Source organism: Sphaeramia orbicularis, chromosome 7 (genome assembly GCF_902148855.1).
Source record: "Sphaeramia orbicularis chromosome 7, fSphaOr1.1, whole genome shotgun sequence".
In the NCBI taxonomy this organism is placed as follows: Eukaryota; Metazoa; Chordata; class Actinopteri; order Kurtiformes; family Apogonidae; genus Sphaeramia; species Sphaeramia orbicularis.
This window is the reverse complement of record NC_043963.1, coordinates 3,790,668-3,814,623: the sequence shown is the minus strand read 5'-3', so window position 1 is coordinate 3,814,623 and position 23,956 is coordinate 3,790,668. Positions and strand designations below refer to the sequence as shown.

Genomic DNA, 23,956 nt, shown 5'->3' with positions numbered 1-23,956 from the left:
TTTAACACCTGTATTTTCCATAACTCGTATATTTAACACCTGTATTTTCCGTAACTCGTATATTTAACACCTGTATTTTCTGTAACTCGTATATTTAACACCTGTATTTTCTGTAACTCGTATATTTAACACCTGTATTTTCTGTAACTCGTATATTTAACACCTGTATTTTCCATCTTGGACAGTCTTTTTAGTCTTTTTTTCCACTAATGCGTCATTTTTTCGCCCACTGCTCAACCCTGACCCGTCTGCAGGTGAAGGCCGTTTGGTTCCTCAGAACCTCAGCCTTTCTGTGGTCGTTCGTGGTTTCATTCCAGATGTAGTCGTCAGCTGTCACAGCTCTGCTCTGCCGTCGTCGGTTTCAGTCTTTCTTTAAATCCCAGTAAATTAAAAGGCTGATGTTTGGTCTCAGATAAGAGCGCAGAAGGGTTTTATCAGCCGTCACTACCTGTGCAGACACATGCCTTTGTTTCTGCGCGCCGTGCTGTGATTCTCTATAAATACACGCCTTAACTCGGCTCCGACGCCGCTTTAAAAGTGTCTGAAACTCTATAAAAGGCTTCAGCTAAAAGTGCTCAGACGGAGGCTGAGAATACGATCAGATGTGCACAAACATTCATCATCAGTTTGTCACTGTCGCCTCATATTTCCTGTCTTTTCCACCGTTTCCTGCTCTCTCTCATCTTCTTTTTCTTTTCTCAAACTCTTATAAAAAACTGAAGTTAACGTCTCCTCAGTTACTTTGACTTTTGGATTATTTCAGAGAATAAACTCAAAGTCGGTGACCTTTAACCCTTTCATGCATGAATTATCACAACCTCAGTCCAGATTTATTTAGTTTTTATTCCTCTTTAGGCCTGAAAAAAAAAACAAAAACAAAAAACAATGCGATTGAAATTATTTTTAATGAACCTTTTTTTCATTGAGTTACAAAAATGTCCATTGAGAAAAGAAATATGCATTTAACAAACCAATATCTGAAAATAATAAACTGTGTGAAAACTATGAAATAAAAACATTTTTAATGCTGATAATCTGATGTTTTCTCACAGTTTAACGTATTCTAATACTAGCTGTTACTCACTTTATGGAGATAATGTGCAAAAAATAAAAACAAAAAAAGGCTGAAAAACAGTTTAGCGCTCTTAATTGCTTGTGGCTAATTTTTTCTCAGTTCTCCACTGGAAAATATGACATGTGGTGGCATTTGTAACCAGTATTTTATATGTGTGTATATATATATATATATATATATATATATATATATAATTTTTTTTTTTGTTGCACGGACTAATTTCATTGTACACACAGTGACAATATGATGATTCTATTCTGATTCTGATTCTTTCTTGATCCTATGATGGGGAAGTTCACTGGTCAAGGCATCAACAGAATAAAGTGCAAGAAAAATTGTGCATAAAAATAATGCAAAAGACCAACAATATAAAACATAATAATAACAGCAGTAAATAATAAAACTCTATATGTGACACTAGTTCCCTTCTCTAAGGTGAGTAAAAATTGTGCGGTGACACATTTTAGAACATTTGATCAAGCACAAAAAATAATAATGCATATAATGCACGTCACCTCCTACGTTAAGGAGCCGATGGTGTAACTCCAGCAGAGACAGGGTTAAAGGTGACCAGTACCAGACAGACTGGACTTAACTGGAAGTCCGGTCTGTGGGTCCGTTCTGTGAAGTCTGTTCAGAAACGCTCTGTGTCCAGGTTGGATCAGTGACGTCTACGACAGGTCTGAAAGACAGATGGAAACCAGATCAAACACACTGATCCGCTGTGTGGGAGATGAGGTGTGTGTGTGTGTGTGTGTGTGTGTGTGTGTGTGTGTGTCAGCAGGTGTTTCTCTCCCACTGTGGTCTGTTATTAATGTCTACAGATTCATTACAGTCCGTCAGTCGTCCATGCTGCCAACACGGCCGACTCTATTAGTCACACAGTCAGACTGAGAGATGCATGCAGACCCACAGGACCAGGACCAAACACCACCGCTGACACACACACACACACACACGCACACACACACACACACACACACACACCGGACATGTTGGAGGCCTGTCAGGACGATTCTAACGGTGTTTTGGACCAGATCAGACAGAGGAAGTTCAGCTCCATCTACAGATAAAACTCAGGTTCCACATTCAGACCAGTTTGATCTAAAGTGGGTCGGACCAGTACAGTCCAAACAGAACGTAGAAATGATAACTCCAAATGTTTCTCTTTGTTTTCATGCAAAAATGTAAAGTGTAATTTTAACAGTATTCTGCCTCAGTTTATCATTTCCTCATGTTCATTCTAACGTACAGATGCAGTGGATCTACAAACACACAACGTTTAATAACAGACAGAATATTAGTGCAATTACACTGAACTTTCTGAAGAAATTTCAGGTTGTTCATGGTTTTTTACAATTCACTTTTTTTTTTTTTTTTGCGCTAAACCAGGGCTGTCCAACTCATTCTAGTTCAGGTTCCACATTCAGACCAGTTTGATCTAAAGTGGATCAGACCAGTGAAATAAGAACACAATAACCTATAAATAGTGACAACTACAAATATGTAAGTATCCTTTCACAAAAGGTGAAAAGACGTGAATAACCTGAAAAAGCTCGAATTTTGTATGAAAAATAAGTACAATTTTAATAATATTCTGCCTCAACTTCTTCTTTATACATGTACATTACACACAATGTTACACAAACATGTAGTAACAGGCAGAAAACTGTTGAAATTTTGGAGTTTTAGACCCTTTGGTGGGCCAGTTTTGGATCCTTAAGTGGGCTGGTTTTGGACCCTTTAGCAGGATGGTTTTGGACTCTTTAGTGGACTGGTTTTGGACCCTTTAACGGACTGGTTTTGGACCCTTTAATGGACCGTTTTTTTGACCCTTTAGTGGACTGGTTTTGGACCCTTTAGTGGACTGGTTTTGGACCCTTTAATGGACTGGTTTTAGATCCTTTTGTGGACCGGTTTTGGACCCTTTAATGGACTGGTTTTAGATCTTTTTGTGGACCGGTTTTGGACCCTTTAACGGACTGGTTTTGAACCCTTTAGGGGATCGGTTTCAGACCCTTTAATGGACAGGTTTCGGACCCTTTAGTGGACTAGTTTTGGACCCTTTAGTGGACTGGGTTTGAATCCTTTAGCAGACTGGTTTTGGCCTCTTTAGTGGACCGGTTTTGGACCCTTTAGTGGACTGGTTTTGGACCCTTTAGTGGACCGGTTTTGGACCCTTTAGTGGACCGGTTTTGGACCCTTTAGTGGACCGGTTTTGGATCCTTTAGTGGACCGGTTTTGGACCCTTTAGTGGACCGGTTTTGGATCCTTTAGTGGACCGGTTTTGGACCCTTTAACGGACCGGTTTTGGCCCACGGACCACAGATAGCTTTGACCCCCTGTTGGATGGTGCTTGTGTTTGTGCGTATATTTGACTCCTTCAGGTTCTGACCGCTGTCGTTTATCTTCAGGCGTTTGTCCGTCGTATAACTTCTTCATCCATTCAGACTCATTTACTGAAGTTTTGTTTTGTGTTTCTGTTTCAGAGGACATCTTCATCCTCCATGGAAAAGACAAGAAGAACCCTCTGATCTACGGCCTGTTCACCACGTCCAGGTACCACACAAACACACAAACAAACACACAAACACAGACAGACTAAAGGGGCTTTTCTCATGTGTTCATGTCCGCTGTGAACCTTCCACCACCAGGGGGAGCGTAACGGACACACCATGCACTTCAGTCAGAAAAGGTCACATGGTTTTTCAGTTTGTTTAGATCTGAATTCAAAAGTTGTTCATTTTTGCATGATTTTAAAAATGCTGACCCAGCCAGTAAAATCAGACCATTATAAACAATATTAGATTAGATTAGATTAGATTAGATTAGATTAGATTAGATTAGATTAGATTAGATTAGATTGGATTAGATTAGATTAGATTAGATTGGATTAGATTGAACTAGACTAGTTTAGTTTAGATTAAATTAGATGGTATTAGATTAGATTAGACTAGACTAGTTTAGTTTAGATTAAACCAGATTAGATTGGATTGGATTAGACTACATTAGATTACATTACATTACATTAGTTTAGATTATATTAGTTTAGATTAGATTAGTTTAGATTAGACTAGATTGGTTTAGATTAGATTAGTTTAGATTAGACTAGATTAGTTTAGACTAGATTAGATTAGATTACATTACATTAGTTTAGATTAGATTAGTTTAAATTAGACAAGATTAGATTAGATTAGATTAGATTAGACTAGACTAGATTAGATTAGATTTTTTTTGATCCCACAAAGGGGAAATTCTCTGGTCAAGGCATCAACAGAATAAAATGCAAGAAAAAATGCTGCATTTTGGGAAACTGAATGGATAAGTAGAGTCTGACCTCTGTAAACAAATACTGAAGTCATAGTTTTTATTCCGTCTGCTCTGGAGTGTCTTCAGTTTTTATTCCGTCTGCTCTGGAGCGTCTTCAGTTTTTATTCCGTCTGCTCTGGAGTGTCTTCAGTTTTTATTCCGTCTGCTCTGGAGCGTCTTCAGTTTTGATTCCGTCTGCTCTGGAGCGTCTTCAGTTTTTATTCCGTCTGCTCTGGAGCGTCTTCAGTTTTTATTCCGTCTGCTCTGGAGTGTCTTCAGTTTTTATTCCGTCTGCTCTGGAGCGTCTTCATTGTCCTCTTTTTGTTCATGGTGTTAAACGGAGGCCTGAGTCTGTTTTGGATGAACCCTGCAGACAGACTGAGCAGACGCTGTGGTTTAAGAATGGAACTGACTGAGCAGTGAAATCAGCTGTGAACACCATCTGAGTTATGATAGGAGTTCTTCCTGATCCATCTGGGTTGAATATCACTCATCCTGGTTCAGTGAAATCCATCCAACAGATGAAAATGGCCCGTTGGCCTGGGTCAGACCCAGACTTCGCAGCTGCAGAGGAAGGATTTGATCGAATAGGTTCATGATGATGATTCTACCGTCAGTGGATGGTCCAGGAATCACAGAATCACCTCAGAACAATAAACTAGAGCAGACTTAGAACGGAAACGTATCCTCTGACAGTAAAAAAGGACCAGTTACGTCTTAGTTAATGTTTCTGAGACCAGGGAGAGCAGGTGTTTTAGTTTTATTCAACTCATCTAGAGTCAAAAAGCCTCATGTTCTAACACGACAACCACAATGATTTACAGTTTATTCATTTACAGCTGAAACCTGGAGTCCATTTCACATTCAGTTCACATGAAAAAAAAGTGTAGAATTTGGACAAAACTGAACATTAAAAAAAAAAAACAGTTTCCCTTTTCACACCTTTTCTGTTACTTTTAATAAAACTCATCAAATTTCAGTGTTAAAAAGTGTTTGTGTCTGGACCCTAAACTCTGCAATAAATGGGTCAAAATGACCCATGTTAGAATCAATGTGTTTTTACGACACTTTTGTCATTTTGTCAGGTTAAAAATAATCATTTGTATTATATTATGGTCCACAAAAGAATGATTTCATGTTTAAAATATTTTTTTTATTATTATTTTTTAATTTATTTATTTATTTTTTTTATTTTACCTTTTTACCAATTTTAAAATGCTTTTTAATAATATTTTGAAAATGTAAAAAGCAAAGTATATATAGTACATTATATATAATTATTACAGTATAGAACAATGTCCACATCCATTCAGTGAGTGAGTCCTTTGGTTTTGCTGCTGAATGAATCAAAGGTTCAGGGTAGTAAAATAAAAGTTCAAAACATCTATAAAAAAATAAGTAAAAGTAAAAAGAGAAGGAAAACATTTTAATGGCATGATGTCAATAACGTGTTTTGAGGAATATCTAGAATATGAAATAACTTTCATTACAAAGATATTAGAAGAAAACAACCTCAGTAGTCTCTTTTCCACTGGACATCTGCACAAAACTTTACCCATATTTACTAAATGTTGTAAAAACAGAAGTGTATAATGTTGGTTTTTCCATTAAATCACAAATGTGATGATTTGTTCATTTATTATCGCAAGATGACACGAGAAGTTTTCTATTAGGTTAATTTTTATGCGCAACTTATATTCACACAGTTTCAGAGTCAATGGAAAAGTGACTACTGTGTCATTTTGATCCACTTCTGCATCTAAGCGTTAAGGAGTTTTTCCTTCAGTCAAATATCCAGTCGTGTCAGATTTGACCTGAACGTTTTGTACTTGGCTGTGATCGGATCTGGTTCTGATGGGTCATGGGTTCCAGAACACGGTTGGACCTGGTTCTGACGGGTCATGGGTTCCAGAACACGGTTGGACCTGGTTCTGACGGGTCATGGGTTCCAGAACAGTTGAACACAGTGTGAAAACACAGGTGTGAATAATAAAATGGACGACGGTTTAACTCCATCTGACTGTGACCGTGGGCTTTTTGGCTCAGTTTGAACTGTCATGTGATCCAAAAACAGAGCTAGTGTTAATGTTATTATCAACACCTCAGCTTTTCCCACAAACTCAAGGAACACGGTGGCTTTTAACTGTAGACCAGTGAATATTTGGGCTGACGAAAAGAATAAAAACAGTATCATTAAGTTCTGACTCAAAGTTTTAAAGTAAACGGGACAGAACAGAATTAGGTGTTTACAGTTAGATTAAAGTATTATCTTATTATTTTTCTTTATCTTATTATCTTTTTTATCTTTTTTAATTATCTTTTTCAATCCCATTTGTTTGAGTGGTTGGACCATGTTGTCATATCATTGTTGGGTGCTTCTCTGAAACTGGTCCTAAAAACAGGACAGAGGGGCTAAACATTCAAACCAGATGGAGACGAATGTTATGAAGGTTTGGAAGCACTTTGGGTTTATTTTAAAAATAAATATTACTGAGATAAAGGAGAAACTATTTTCAGATAAAACACATTTTTATATTATTTTACATTATGTTTAGTACAAAAATGTGCATGTAACACGGTCAAAAGGACACGAAAATTACACACTACTATTTTTTTCTTATCTCTTTATTCTCTTACAGGTGCATTTTGGGAATCGTAGTAAATATTCAAGGCAAAAATGACAAAAATGACCACTGTTGCAATATCATTCGTGATTTATTTGTATTTAAATGTTCAGGTTCCGCATGTAACACCAGTGGACAAATTGGGTTCCACACCAAACCTGGAATGAGACTGAGATTGATGGCAAACCCACATGTGTGGATTAGAAAAACCACTAGGATGCACACACTGAACACAGTGTCTGTATTTAGAGTCTATAGAAGAGCATTTACACACATGTTTACACATCTAATGCACTGACACCGAGGGAGATTTAATGTCCATATTTGGGTCCTATTTTTGGACCCAATATTTGATTATAAATTCATTAATTATGGGATGGATCAGAGTAAGAGGATAATTTTTTTACATTTCTCTGAGGTCATCATTAGGTCCATCCTGGGGGAATTATGTCTACATTTACCTTTTACTATTGGGTCCAAGAAGATGGAAAAGTGTCAGATACTAAAATAAACCCAGTTTCAGAGAAGCACCCTGTTATTTTTTTATCTTCATCAGAACCAGTTGTAGGTTTTGGATCTGACCTACAGTTCTCCTCTGGACCTTCAGAGTCTGTTCTCGGGTTCAGATGTGGTTTTCAGTTTGTGTTAAAGTTGTGTAAATTACAGACGTTCATAGCAAGTATGTGAAAACGAAATGCAAAATATAATTTAAGGATACTGGTCAGTTCACCAACAATAGTAACGCAACGTAATTAAACTTAAAACGACCAAACATGATGGAAAACATGAAGCAGCTCTGAAACAGGTCTGATTAGAGGCTGAAAAACGGGCACTTGTTCGCATGCGAGGAGGAAAAACCGTCTTTATAGAAGACAGACCGAAGAACGGGAAGACGATCCGACCGGATTCATGTCAACGCGGTCCGACACCCTCAGAACCAAACACAAAACACAACTCCATGCATATCTAATCAGGCCTGAAAAATAATTGGCTGATCCCAGAGTCCTGTGTGTGACCCGTAACCAGGAAAACCACTCGGACCTCACAGGACCAGAACCACTGAACCAGAACAACAACAACAACAAAACCGCTTTCATTTCAGTCCAGACGCTGGACCACGACCCGATTCTGGTCCACGCTGATGGACTCATCTATGGCCATCTAAAGCAGGGCTGTCAAACTCATTTTAGTTCAGGGGCCACATTCAGCCTAATATGATCTAAAGTGGGCCAGACCAGTAAAATAATATAAATAATAGGATAAGAACTTAGAAATAATGTCAACTCCAAAGTTTTGTCTGTTTTTGACTGAAAAAAAGTCAAATTCCGAAATGAAACTGTTTACATCTACAAACTCTACTTGAACATAACATGAACAAATATGAACAACCTGAAAATTCTGAAGAAAAATAAGTGCAATGTTAACGATATTACGCCATAGTTTATCATTATACATGTTCATTCTAACGTACAGATCACAGTGGATCTACAAACACACAAAACATTTAGTAACAGGCAGAATATTGTTAAAATTCCTCATACTTCTCTTAAAACATTTCAGGTTATTCACATTATTGTAAAAGGCTAGTCTGTAAATGTAAACATTTTTGTGTTTGTTTTTTTCACGCTAAAACAAAGAGGAAAATGTATGGTTTTCATTAGTTATAGGCTATTGTGATAGTATTTTACTGGTCTGACCTAAAAGGATTTTAACATCCTTAACTGTTAATATCTTCAATGTGATTTTTGCATTTCACAAATTCATCCCACGGCCCAGATTGGACCCTTTGGCGGGCCGGTTTTGGCCCCCGGGCCACATGTTTGACACCTGTAATCTAAAATAAGACCACCTCATGACTAATGCTGCCTTCAGGTGCTGTCGGGAAAAATGAGTCTTTCCACTAGTGAATTCAGAATTACAAGTTCAAGTGCTTTTGTTGTCATAGTGAAATAAAAAATGGCTGACACACAATTTATCATCACCTGCTACTTGGGTAAAACAGTTTTGGATGTGTTAATTAATTTACTACAGAAATTTTTGTGTTATAAATGTGGCAAAATCATCAGCTAACAGCAGCAGAATGTTAATAAAAGCATGTTTTAAAGGCCACAGGAGGAGTTCGTAACTATTTACAATAATTCCCATAACACATGAAGGCAGGATTAGACCAGAACATATGGAGATAAGACTAGACCACATACAGAACCAGGAACCAGGGTCCAACAGCTCCAGCTCTACAAACAGACACAGAAGACTGGTGTGGCGTCACGATTATTTACAAACTAAAACCCACAGACGCTTATTTAAACAGTCACTCAAAATAACACTGTCTTATAATGTTCACGTGCTGCATCAGCTGATGGTTTACATTATAGCTCTGTTAGCTTAGCTGTGTTAGCTTTGCTCTGTTTTGCTCTGTCGCAGCTCCAAAACTATGGCATGAACTGCTTCTGCTCATTAGACAGGCCTCCTCACTGTCTAATTTGTATTTATTCATTTATTTATTTTTCCCGCTGTGTAATTTGAAAACTCTTCTTAAAACCCACCGCTTCTCTTTGGCTTTTCACACCACACAGGGTGTTGATTTTATGTGCATGGACATTTTATCTGGGATGGACAGTCTATTATCTATCTATCTATCTATCTATCTATCTATCTATCTATCTATCTATCTATCTATCTATCTATCTATCTATCTATCTATCTATCGTTCTATCGTTCTATCGTTCTATCGTTCTATCGTTCGTTCTATCATTCTATCATTCTGTCTGTTGTTCTATCGTCCTATTGTTCTATTGTTCTGTCTGCCTATCTATTGATGATCAATCAATCTATCTATTATGTTTTGTTGTGTTTTTATCTTAGTATTTGTTTTATTGTGTTTTTATTGCATTTATTTTACCGTACAGCACTTTGGAAACCTTTGTGTTTGTTTAAATTTGTGCATTATAAATAAAAATGGATTAGAATGGATTTCGACTAAAACAGCCACAGTTAAACCACAGATCACCTCTTGTTTTCTGTTCAGTTTGTGTCGTCAGCAACTGAACTAAACATCTGTTTGAATCCAGCGAACAAGGTCCAAACTGTCACAGTTTAGTCTGAACCATGGCTCAAAACAGTGGTCATGGGCTAATAAAGTTCCACTAGTGTTTCTTAACATCACTTGTTACCCAGGCAACGACCCACCGACCCACCAGTTGAGAAACACTGGTCTAGACAGTCATTTAGAAGGAACTCTGTCTCCAAAATGTCTCCAAAGTCTGTTTTATCCTGAACAGAAAACAGGTGAACGCTGGTAAAAAAAAAAAAAAAAACTGATTGAAAGCCAAGGAAAAGCCACAATAAATGAGTGAGTCAGTACGTGTAAAAAGCCCAGCGGATCCGTGTGTTCGTCTGAGTTTGTGCACATGCTCAGAGGCGCTGTACAGTAGCTGGAGCTGGGAGTCGGTCTGGTTCTGGCTTTGGAAAGTGTGTGGAATCTCAGTGGGGAAACGGACAGAAATCCAAGGCATGGCCGAGGGCGGAGTCCGAAAACCACAGAACTGCAGAGTGCACAAAGGTCAGCCAGCTCCAGCGCCGAGGGAAACTTTCCAGAAGTTTTCCTCCCTGTGCATCATCATCATCTCTGCTGGCGTTGCTGTAATTCCTCTGTTTGATTATGAATTGATCACGTTACAGCCCAGGGAGCGGCTTATTTATTCCATCTGTTTAAAGGCTTTGATCGCTCATCTTTTCCTTTCTTAATTAATTTGCTCAGTCTCTCGTGTGTCGCTTTCATTTTATTTGTTTGTTTTGTCAGGCAAAACCAAACCCATCACATATTTACACAAATGTGAACCCAGTGTATCTGCCTTTTTACCCGACGCTGATGAGCTGAAGGACAGCGATATGAAGGAATGTTCCTCGTCTTCCAGGCCGCATATTTGAGTTTCTCTGACCAGAAAAATCTCCCAAACGCAAGCAGATTATGGCTCTGAGTCTGAGTCTGAATGATTAATAGAGCTGTAGCGTTTGTTTCTGCTGACTACAACTAAAACAGGACTTGTTTTGTTTTTTTTCACCATCCTGTGGGTTTGTTCTTGTGTGTGTGTCGTTCACTTCGGTGCCAGAACATTCGAGGAACACAAATACATTTAAATGGTGACTGACACTGAGCACAAATAGAACTTGTCAACGATTTACCGAAGTTTCAGCTTCAGCACAAACCTCCAGAACAACAGGGTTTACTGCATGGCTTTGTTTCACTCCAGACTGTGATTCTACAGTTTATTCGCAGATGACTGAGCTATTTCAGTTTTTTATCATCTCACCAGCTGATAGGATTTGAACCATTGTGAAGGCACTGTGTGCGGTGTTGCCTCTGTTCACCTTCTTTGGGACTATTTCTACAAAGTTTGGTCACAGTTTTGAGTTATTTTGATTTTTTTAATTTTTTTCTTTTTTTATTTTCAGCCAATGATATATTTTGCTGATAAAGTCACTTTTTCTTTTGATATAATAACCTTTGAATGTGCTATTTGCTGTTCTGAACATCTACACGATCAGTGAATTGAATATAGGAAAATACCTGATTTTTACTGAAAAAATGCAGAGGATACTATTACAATAAATGGGAATAATTTACATATGAAGTAATATTTATGTTTGTTATAACATGTTACAAGGATAACAAATCGAAATTAGATATTGAAAGGACCGACACTTGACCCCTGGGGAACTCCACCTAAGTAGAGTTAGTGTGATGGATGAGAGAAGACGAGTTAAATATAGAGAAGAAACCTTTAGAAGTCCTCACGAAAAATAGTTCTGGGTCTTTTATTTTATCTATTTATTAATTTATCTATTTATTTATTTATTTATTTATTAGGGACAGTGCATGTTAATGAACATCTACAATAATTGCAGCTGTAAATATGTCAGATTGTGCCAACAGCACTTATTACCTCCGCCAAGGAGGTTATGTTTTCATCGGGGTTTGTCTGTTTGTTTGTCTGTTAGCAAGATGACTCAAAAAGTTATGGACGGATTTTGAAGAAATATTCAGGAAATGTTGATACTGGCACAAGGAACAAATGATTAGAATTTGGTGGTGATTGGGGGGGGGGCTGATCTGCCTTGGTGGAGGTCTGCGTTCTCAAGTGCTTTTCTAGTTTGTCTGTTGGTTTGTCTGTTAGCAAGAGAACTCAAGAAGTTATGGACGGATTTTCTTGAAATTTTCAGGAAATGTTGATACTGGCACAAATGATAACATTTTGGTGGTGATGGGGGGGGGGGCAAAACATCATAAAAACACATAAAAAACACAGTGAGGACGATCTACTTGATGGGACAGGCCTGGTTTTCCTTTGTCCAGTCTTTAAGTTGTGATTTGAAGGAGGCGTATGATTGTGAGTCTCCTATGTTCTACAGGCTAAAGATGAAATAAACCAAAGTAAAAGCCAGAATATGAAGGACAGGAACCTGTGATGGAGTCCATGCCATCAGAACCAGTGGGATGCTGGTCCGGTTGGAACTCCTCCTCGTCTTCCGTTGGTCGACTTCAGGGTTTATTTTTCTGCAGATCTTAACCAGGACTCTGACTGCAGCGCTCTGATGTGTTTCGTGCGACCGACGCGCTAAAAGCAGAGCGTCGGGTTGGAACTCATTCACCCAACTGAAGCGTTCAGGCTGAAAACCCACAATGAGTCACAGCTCCACACACAGTCCACAGTTTTCTTATTGAATTTACCGTTAAAGACCGCTGCAACTCATCAAGAGAAATTATCAAAGGCACGCTGGGCTTATTTTAGTTTGACTCCTGCAGCCTGTGGAAAAACCACCGCTCTGAGTGTGATGAATGACGGTGCTCTTCTGTCTCCTCCCCCCTCAGCGATATTCTGAACGGGTCGGCCGTCTGCGTTTACAGAATGGAGGATGTGGTTCGAGCCTTCAAGGGCGACTTCCTGCACAAAGAGGGGCCTCAGTACAAATGGGCCGAGTTTACAGGCAAAGTGCCCTACCCACGGCCGGGAACCGTAAGTTTACCCTCCAAACTCTGTCTTTTAGGACGAACTCTGACAAGTACCGATCTGTACCAGCCATAAAAAACGTATTCAGATGGTTTATTGAAGTAGAAGAACTAACAGACGCAGTAAAAGTTGTGTGTTCGGAGCCTTAACTCAGTTTTATTAACAAAATGAGCATGAAAAATGAAAAGCCTGTGTTTATTGTGCAGATTTTTACTATTATATATGATATTTTGGATTCATTTTCCTACTGTAAATGTTTAAGCTTCAGCTCCTTTGAACTTCTTTATTAACTGTTGGTAGTTTAATCAACAATAATTCATCCTATACTTTAAGATCATCATATACATCAGGGCTGTCAAACTCATTTTAGTTCAGGTTCCACTTTCAGACCAGTTTGATCTTCAGTGGGCCGGACCAGTAAAATAATAACATAATGACCTATAAATAATGACAACTCCAACTACCTTTGACAAAAAATGGGATTAATTTGAGCCACATGAAATTTCTTCACCTGTAAAGACCCAAACATCCGCCATCGACCAAAACCATCTACTGATCTAAACTGTTTCATACCTGTTGATCCACTAATCCTATCAATACATGTTAATAATTGGTGTCAGATATAATCGTACCTGAATTATTGATGGGATGCAGTGTACAAAAACTTGTAAAATGAGGATAAAATAAACAAAATACTTGAAAAATAGAGAAAAAATGAAACCACAATCTTTGAATTTTATTGTAAAAATGAATAAATCCTTCTAAATTGGGGAGAAAATAAACAGAAACACTTGAAAAATTAGGAGAATTCATCATTTTGTACCATCCAGAACACTGTATTTAGTCAGAACCCGACAAAACCTAAACCATCTACTGATCTAAACTGTTTCATACCTGTTGATCCACTAATGCTATCAATACATGTCAATAATTGGTGTAAAATACAGTTCTTCATCTTTTCATGGTCATCAGATATGACCCATTTGGACGTTCAGAGGCTCCGTAGTTAGCGTGGAAACACCGTCATCTTCTACAACATTGATTCACTAGTAAAACCCATGGAGTTGGATCAGTGACAGTGGATGGACACACTGGGGTTATGCAAATTAAATAATAAATTTACAAAAATGAATAGGAAAATGTACAAAATAATAAATAAAAACAGGAAAAATGAGCCAAAAAAAGTAACTAAAATGAAGCAAAAAAAGAATGAAATAAGCAACAAAATCAACAAAAACAGCCAAAGTGATCAATGAAGTGAACAAAATGAATAAAAAAAAAAAGACAAAACAATAAGCAACAAGGACAAAATAAGCTGCAAACTGGATGAAATGGAAGAAAAAATAATGATAAACCCATGGAGTTGGATTAGTGACAGTGGATGGACACACTGGGTTTATGTTCAGTTAAGGATGTCTTTGCTGAAAACAACTTTTTCTTCAGTTTTCTTTGTTTCTAATTCAGTAACCTTTGAACGTACTCTTATGAACATCTACACGTCTAGATCAGTGAATTAAATTACCATAAATTGAATAAATTATCTGATTTTCACTTAAAAGAATGTAAAATACTGAGGATAATATTATAATAAATGCTGATAAAGCACTTAAGAATCTACGGAGAAATCCACTTGGGAACAGTCACAGAAGTACCTCTGAGTCTTTATGGGTATTATATTCTGCCTCAGTTTATCATTTACACATGTACATTATAACGTACAGCTCACAGTGGTTCTACAAACACACAAAACATTCAATAGCAGATGTTACTAAATGTTAAAATTGACCTTATTTTTTCTTGAGAAATTCAGGTTATTTATAGATTATTCCCATTTTTTGAAAGGATAGTTGCAATGTTAACATTTTCATCCTGCAATTTTACTTTTGCAGTTTTTTTTTTCACTGAAACAAAGAGAAAAATGTGGAGTTGGAGTAGAACTTGGAATCATTATTTTAATGTTTTTTTGCTATTACATTACAGGTCCACCCCACTGGAGGTCACATTTGTCTGTATGTAGCCCCTGAAAACCCTTGACCGTTAATATCTTTAATGTAATTTTTGCGTTTCATAAATTCACCGGCCGGTTTTGGGCCCACAGGCCACATGTTTGACACCCCTGATATACAGGCTGTCCCAAAAAAATTTACATCATTTGAGATGAACATATCTGAGTGACTACATGGTCAGGAGAAATGATACCTAATAGGATTTATTTTAGACATAAAATGTTTCAACTGTCTCATGCCACGTCCAAATCTGCTTTCCTGTTGGTGCCTGTTTTTGAAATTTTCTAACAAATTCACATTTGATTGAGTTTGGGCGTACTTCAATACACAGAACGCCTTTTTTGTTGCAGTAAACGACATGTCTATTCCTGAATGCACAACAATAACAATGATTACACTTTTTTTTTTAGCAAAAAGAGCAAACAGATTTTTAACAAATTATTAGGTGATGAAATGTCAAATTTTTTGGGACACCCTGTATATGTAACGTCACTGCACAGCTCCCATGAACCCAGGAAAACGGGCCTGTTTTCAGCTTTTCGGTGGTGCATTTTTCAGCAAACTCAGCAAATTTTCCAACAAATCCATTGTTTTTAAAAGAGTCCATTTAGTTTGAGAAACAAGAGAATCTGAAACTCATAAAGGAAACACTGAAACAGAAATCTGAACATTTGGTGGTTTTCACTGGAAAAGACAAACATGAAGAACTGTTTCAGATCTATGGTGAATGTTGTAGAGTAAAAGTAGCATATTTACCGCTGAGATCTGCAGAAGATGGAGACACTCGAGTGAAAGTAGCTCAGATTTGTACCGAAACACAGGACTGGTGTTAATGAGGAGGCTTCTACTGTTTCTACAGTTTATCAGAGGATGAGTCTGGTGGTTTTCTGTGCTTTAGTTCCTTTTGTTCAGTGGTTTCCAACCTTTTTTTTACTCCTGACCCCATTTTAACCTCACAGATTTCTGGCGACCCCAGACTTTCAAAACAGAGACTTTTGTTATTTACTAAAATTAATTTGTTTTTGATCCTGTAATAGTTTTCTATACTATGTTGTAGATACAGGTTAATGTTAGAGGACATTTAGTCTATATAATGTATATTATTGTGGACCTTTGATTGGATTTAAATCCCACCGCTACTTCACGCAAACCAGTTTTATCTTGGATTGTGCAGTTTGCCCCTGCTCACTCAAGTATGAAAACCTGGGTCTGTAAATTTGGACAAATATCCACCAATCCTCTACCTACTGACGTCCAGAAAAGAAAATTCCAAAAATTATCAAATGCAGAACTGGGAGTAATTTTTCAAAATGTGTAGATTTTTTTTTTTTTTTTGGGATACACCTTGTGTTAACAATCATAACTGAACAATTTAATAAACATAATATCTTACAACGTGGTTATCTAACCCACTCTAACAGTCCCAACCCTAATGCACCTCATACTGCAACCAAAATATATTAACTCACACATCCAAAAAAGAATAAATAGATAAAGTAAAATTTAAAAAAAAAAAGATGAAAAAGAAACAAAGAAATTATCCTTAGTTCAGTGGTTTCCAGCCTTTTTTGTCTCCTGACTCCATTTTAACATCACAAATTTCTGGCAACCTCAGACATTCAAAACAGATACTTTTTTGTTTTTGCTCAAATTAATTTGTTTTTGATCCTGTAATAGTTTGCTATACTATGTTTCAAATACAGTTTTATTTGAGAGGACATTTAGTCTATATAATGTATATTATTGTGGACGGTGGCAGTAAATCCAGGTGTAGATTACTGCACAAATGTAGAATTAGATTTTCCTTGGTCAGGATATGTCCAGTCAGTCCAGCTGTGATTTACAAGAATGACAATTAATACTGAACAAACAAGAACTCAAACTATGAATTATGAAAGAGCTGCAGCATCTGAAACTGACCACAATGAACATTTGACAGATAAACAGAACCATAGCGCTGCAGTTTCACAACCACAGTTTATCTGATATGGACTGGGATTGGCTCTGTCAACTCAACACAGATTTTTTTTTTTTAGAAATGTTTTTTTTTTTTTTTTTTTATGAATTACCAGAAATTTCAGGTGACCCCATTTGAATTCCAGGTGACTCCACGGTTGAAAAACCCTGCTTTAGTGTTAATTTTCTCCCGGTTTTTCCTCCCTCAGTGTCCCAGTAGTACATATGGAAGCTACAGCTCCACCAGAGAATATCCAGACGACGTCATCTTCTTTAGCAGGACTCACCCTCTGCTGCAGGTGAACACTTTAACCAATACTTTAACTCTTTAAAACCTGACGTGTCATCGCTGACGCACCCTTTGCATATGCAGTTTGGATGAATGGAACTTTCATTGTTTGTGCAACTGGAAAAATTCCAACAGTTTTTGGACGCTGAGACATTGCACTTTATCGGTTTTATTGGATCATTACTGTAATTTCACTCACGCCTGGACTAGAAGATGGAGAAGAAGCCGTTTTAGCTGAAGTATAACATACAGTAAATTCTAAACGACTGCTAGATTTTGAAAGATCTGAAAAAAAGTTCTTTGGAAAAAAGGGCAAATGGACTCAGTGCATTTTCTGACCTTTTTATAGTTAAAAAAAAAAAAAAAAAAGTCCAGGTCAATTTAGGTATTAGAGGGTTAATCCAGGTCTAGTTCATCTGACACAGTTCACATGGAACTGGTTTCACGCTTTAGTTTGTTAAATTCCAAACACTGAACACTGTTGTTGCAGGAGAATGTGCTGCCGCTGGGAGAGCGCCCCCTCCTGGTCCGAGTGGGGGTCCATTATAAGTTCAGTAAACTGTTGGTGGACAGAGTGGAAGCTGTGGACGGAACCTACGACGTCCTGTTCATCGGCACAGGTCCACAACCTTTACCACCGCAACACATGGGATGGCATTTATGTACCTGCTGCCTGTTTTTGACATGTTCTGTTGTGTCCTTTTGTGTTGTGTTGTGTTCTTTTGTGTTGTGTTGTGTTCTTTTGTGTTGTCTTGTATTGCGTTGTGTTCTTTTGTGTTGTGTTCTTTTGTGTTGTGTTGTGTTGTGTGTCCCTCAGACTCGGGGCTGGTGCTGAAGGCCATCCATCTGACCAGAGAACACGGTCAGAGTCAGGAGGTCACTCTGGAACAGCTGCAGGTCTTCCAGGTACAAAAACTGATACAAATACTGATCATTCATTCATTCATTCATTCATTTCATTTCTTTATTCATCCCAGTCTAAATTATTGGAAAGGAGCAGGATGAAGAAAACTTACAACACCTGCCCCTTACATCACATAAGTTGCCGTTACAGCTGTTACAGTAAAAAACAGTTTACATGATTGTCAATAAAAATAAACAAATCCAAAATCCATAAGTAAAACTATTCCATTGCATGTTTTTGTAAAGCTGTTCTGTTGTCTCCCTATACAGTCTCTTAAACTGAAAAATATCTGCACAGCTCTTCTCTTCCATTGCCAAAGAATTCCACATTCTGGTTTAGTTTCCGCTTAACGACCTAGATCTGTTTCTAAATTCTTTTTTTTTCTCTGCACTTTCAGTCCTGTTGTGTCCACAGTACTGGGCTCATATATGGAGTATGCCCCCCCCCCCCCCCCCCCCCCCCATACACACCACAGCCACATTATGTCAATCCACTACAGTTTAATATGGTTTGGGCCTTTGGTCACATGATGCTAGTGTTGTCAGTGCCTGTAAACAGTATTTTTGGAGAACGGGTCCCAGAGTGTAAACATCTGCCAACACCACCCTGGTGTTGGTGTATGGATAGGACCAACACCACTGTATGGAAACCATGACAACGACAACAACAATAATGGTGGATTACAGTGTTGTTTGTGCTGCAGGAGCTCCTAAGTTTATTATGTTTATTATATGTTGTCTCATCTGAATTTTTACGTCTGCCACCAAAGACTGAATGTCCTCGACCGACCATGGTGTAGTTTTGGGCTGTTATCATGTGGCTGAACCTACCGCTATATTTACTGTCCACTTCCGCATCTGTTTTTTGTAACACGGTGGGTCACAGAGAAAACTGTCTGACCAATCAGTGGTCTGCAGTGTTTACACGTCACGGTTTAGTATCGCTTGGAATTTCGGCGGAGGTGATACCAAAAAAACTAGTACCGGGTACCAGATTCCAGGTTCTTTTCTGTAATGAAACACAAAAAGGTCGAGCCGAGTCGAGCCGGTACCACACAGTGGAAACGCGGCACAACAGGACTGAGGACAGAGACACTTCCATATGTTTATGTCATGAAACTCTAATCCTGCTGTAAATGTCCCCCTGCTCTGGTGGAGGTGATGGACATGTGTTTCTGCCTGTTTTTACATTAATCTTCATCCTTCGTCCAAACATGGTCCTGTTTGTGAAGATCTGATCCTGTTCACACACACAAACAGGCTTTAACAGAATATCACATCTATCGTCCTAGAATGTTCCAGTCTGAACCTTCCAGTAACTGAAGAGTCTGTTTTTAATTACATATAGAAAAATCCTAAACGTTCCAACATGCATCTGAGAGCAATGAGCAGAGCTGTAAAATATGCTCAGTTTGGACAGGAGTTTCTTTACTTGTATCAAATCCTGTTAATCCAGTTAATGTGGAAGCCTTTTAGCTGAAACTGCAGCTGCACATGGTTTTCACTTCACAGTAAAGAAGCCTTTTCCTTCAAACCGCCGTCGGACAGATGTGGTGGGCTTCTCTGTGGCTGTAATCAGGCCTGTGTTTGTTTTTCGACTTTCTATTGTAAAGGACGTCCACTCTGAGGGGCTTTTCATGTGATATCAGATCAGGTCTCTGAATTATTGGAGTTTCTTTAGATTATTATGGTCTGGCGCAGACATTCCCTTCGTTTTCAGCCAAATGAAATCAGTGTGTGTTGGTTTTTAATCGGCTTTTCTATCTCAGTATCTGCCTGCCCCATCCCCACTGTTTCTTTTTCATCATTTTTTTATTTTATTTTTTTTCTAACTCGACGTGTTTCTCACTTTTCTTTTCTCTCTTCCTCTCAGCATAAATCACCGGTGACAGCCATGACGCTCTCAAAGAAAAAGGTAAAAAAAAAAAAAAGGCAAAAAGGCTGAAACTGACTTTCTAAACTTCCCAACACTCCCACACAAACACTCAGCACTCGTATCTCCAAGGACAGCTTCATCACCTGTTGCTATGGTAACCCCACCTCAGTTAGAGCGCTAACGAAGAGACACACACACACACACACACACACACACACACAGACACATCACATACACACACATCACATACACACCTCCCGTCATTAAAACAGACTGCGTGTTTCACACACACATCGGCTCACGGTGACATCGTTAAACTGTGAGTCGTATGTGTGACTGGGTCGCCGTGGAGACGATTCACTGTCGTCGTCAGGGTGATAGACAGACATACAGACAGACATACAGACAGACAGATAGATAGATAGATAGATAGATAGATAGATAGATAGATAGATAGATAGATAGATAGATAGATAGATAGATAGATAGATAGATAGATAGATAGATAGATAGATAGATAAAAACTGAACAAAATAGGCAAGAAAATGAATTAAAAAATAAACATGAATAAGCAAAAAAATAAACAAAAAAACACAAAATGTAAACCAATTTTTTTCTTTATTTTACTTTTATTTATAGGAACAGCATCATAAAACTAAACCAGAGTCAGGTTTTGGACTAAATGCTTCTTACATTCATCAGCTCAGGTCGTATGTTTTAACGGATAAACTATTAAACCTGACGATGATGATGGTACGATGGCATATTAGGTCCACACAAGAAAATAAAAACATGAATAAAGTCGTAAAATATCGAGAATAAAGCCATAATATTACAAGAATAAAGTCATCGTTAACAAAAAAAAACCCCTCATAATTTAACGAAAATAATGTTGTTCATTTATGAAATTAAAGTCGTCGTATTTTGCCTATTAGCCCCGCCCACCAAATACTGAGCCTATTAGCCCCGCCCACCAAATACTGAGCCTATTAGTCCCACCCACCAAATACTGAGCCTATTAGCCCCACCCACCAAATACTGAGTCTATTAGCCCCGCCCACCAAATACTGAGCCTATTAGCCCCACCCACCATTAACACGTTAGCATTAGTCGTCTGCTCCAATAGAAGTGAAAGTTGCTGCTTCAGTTGTTGCGTTTGCTTTAACCAGAAACTGTCATCAACAAGGGTTAAGGCTAGCAGTTTATGAATTATGACTTTTTATCGCACTGTTGAGAATTTATTTTCCAAATATTACGACATTAATTTCATAAAAGTACGACATTATTTTTGTTAAATTATGAGGGTTTTTTTTAAACTATGACTTCTCGTAATATTATGATTCTTTTTGTATTCGACTTTATTCTCATAAAATTACGGGTTTTATCTCGATATTTTACGACTTTATTCTCGTAGTGACTGTTTTTATTTTCTTCTGTGGTCCTAATGTGTCGCCGTATGATAGAACTCAGTTTTCACATAACATTAATAAATGGAAACTCACACATGTCTATTTTCTTTTGCTGATTTCATGACCCTTTCTTCCAACAGACAGAATGTCACTGAGGGTTTTTCTGTTAAATCTGTAAATATGGAGAAAAGTGTGGATGTGAAGGTGCTCATGACTCTTTTTCTCCCTGTTGATGTTTTCTCTTGGTTCTGTTTCTTTTGTATCTTTTTTCTTCGCTGATTCTTCGGTGTCTCTTCTTCTCTTTCTCTGTTTTTTTTACCGTCTCCCTTCCATTTCCTCTTTTCTGTTTTACTTCTTTCTTAAATTTTTTTTTTTCCATCTGTTCTGTTTGTGTTTCTTTAACATCTCTGTTCCCACTCTGCTTTCATATCACCTCCTCCTCCATCCTCCTTCCACCTCCTCCTCCTCCTTCATACTCCTCTTCCTACCCCTCCATCTTTCTCTATCCTCCTTATCCTCCCCTTCCTTCCTCCACCTCCTTCCTCCATCCTCCTCCTCCCCCTCCTCCTTCTACCTCCTCCCCCTCCATCCTACTCTATCCTCTATCCTCCTCCTCCCCCCTCCATCTTCCTCCATCCTCCTCCTCCATCCTCTTCCTCCTCCTCCATCCACCCCCCCCCCCAGCAGTGGTTGTTCGTGGGCTCCAGGGAGGGTGTGTCCCAGTTGGCCCTGTACCAGTGTGAGTTGTACGGTCAGGCGTGTGCCGAGTGCTGCCTGGCCAGAGACCCATACTGCACCTGGGACGGCCACGCCTGCAGCCCCTACATGCCCACAGTACGCAGGTAAACACACACCACATACACACCACACACACACACACACACACACACACACACACACTACACACACACCAAACACACACTAAACACACACTACACACACACCAAACACACACTAAACACACACTACACACACACCAAACACACACTACACACACACCACACACACACACACACACACACCACACACACACCAAACACACACACCAAACACACACTACAAACACACCAAACACACACTAAACACACACTACACACACACCAAACACACACTAAACACACACTACACACACACCAAACACACACTAAACACACACATACACACCACACACACACACACACACACACACACACCACACACACACACCAAACACACACTAAACACACACTACACACACACCAAACACACACTAAACACACACTAAACACACACCACACACACCCCACACACACACACCACACACACACCACACACACACCAAACACACACTACACACACACCAAACACACACTAAACACACACTAAACACACACCACACACACCACACACACACACCACACACACACCACACACACACCACACACACACCAAACACACACTACACACACACCAAACACACACTAAACACACACTAAACACACACCACACACACCACACACACACACACCACACACACCACACACACACCAAACACACACTACACACACACCACACACACACACTAAACACACACTAAACACACACCACACACACACACTACACACACCAAACACACACCACACACACACCACACACCAAACACACACCACACACACACCACACACACACCACACACACACACTACACACACCAAACACACACCACACACACACCACACACACACCAGACACACACCAAACACACACCACACACACACCACACACACACCACACACACACTACACACACCAAACACACACCACACACACACCACACACACACCAAACACACACCAAACACACACCACACACACACTACACACACCAAACACACACCACACACACACCACACACACACACACCACACACACACCAGACACACACCAGACACACACCAAACACACACCACACACACACCACACACACACTACACACACCAAACACACACTAAACACACACCAAAAACACACCAGACACACACACCACACACACCAGATACACACCAGACACACACACCAGACACACACCAAACACTCACCAAACACAAACACACACCAAACACACACCACACACACACCACACACACACTACACACCAAACACACCACACACACACCAGACACACACCAAACACACACCACACACACACTACACACACCACACACACACTACACACACCAAACACACACCACACACACACCACACACACACCACACACACACACTACACACACCAAACACACACCACACACACACCACACACACACCAGACACACACCAAACACACACCACACACACACCACACACACACCACACACACACTACACACACCACACACACACCACACACACACCAAACACACACCACACACACACCAGACACACACCAAACACACACCACACACACACCACACACACACCAGACACACACCAAACACACACCACACACACACCACACACACAC

General features: G+C 39.0%; 1 protein-coding gene across 2 annotated transcripts in view; it reads left to right on the top strand.

Moving 5' to 3' along the window:
- The window catches only part of sema3h (sema domain, immunoglobulin domain (Ig), short basic domain, secreted, (semaphorin) 3H), a 164,854-nt gene that overhangs the window by 130,310 nt on the left and 10,588 nt on the right, over positions 1–23,956 (top strand). The window contains exons 9-15 of one of the 2 annotated variants that reach the window (XM_030138875.1): positions 3,565–3,634; positions 12,881–13,025; positions 17,191–17,280; positions 17,761–17,890; positions 18,088–18,176; positions 20,047–20,088; positions 22,146–22,300. In XM_030138875.1, the coding sequence (XP_029994735.1) occupies positions 3,565–3,634; positions 12,881–13,025; positions 17,191–17,280; positions 17,761–17,890; positions 18,088–18,176; positions 20,047–20,088; positions 22,146–22,300 (721 nt within the window). Of the gene's footprint in view, positions 1–3,564; positions 3,635–12,880; positions 13,026–17,190; positions 17,281–17,760; positions 17,891–18,087; positions 18,177–20,046; positions 20,089–22,142; positions 22,301–23,956 lie in introns of both variants that reach the window. The other variant, XM_030138873.1, reaches the window with a different exon arrangement.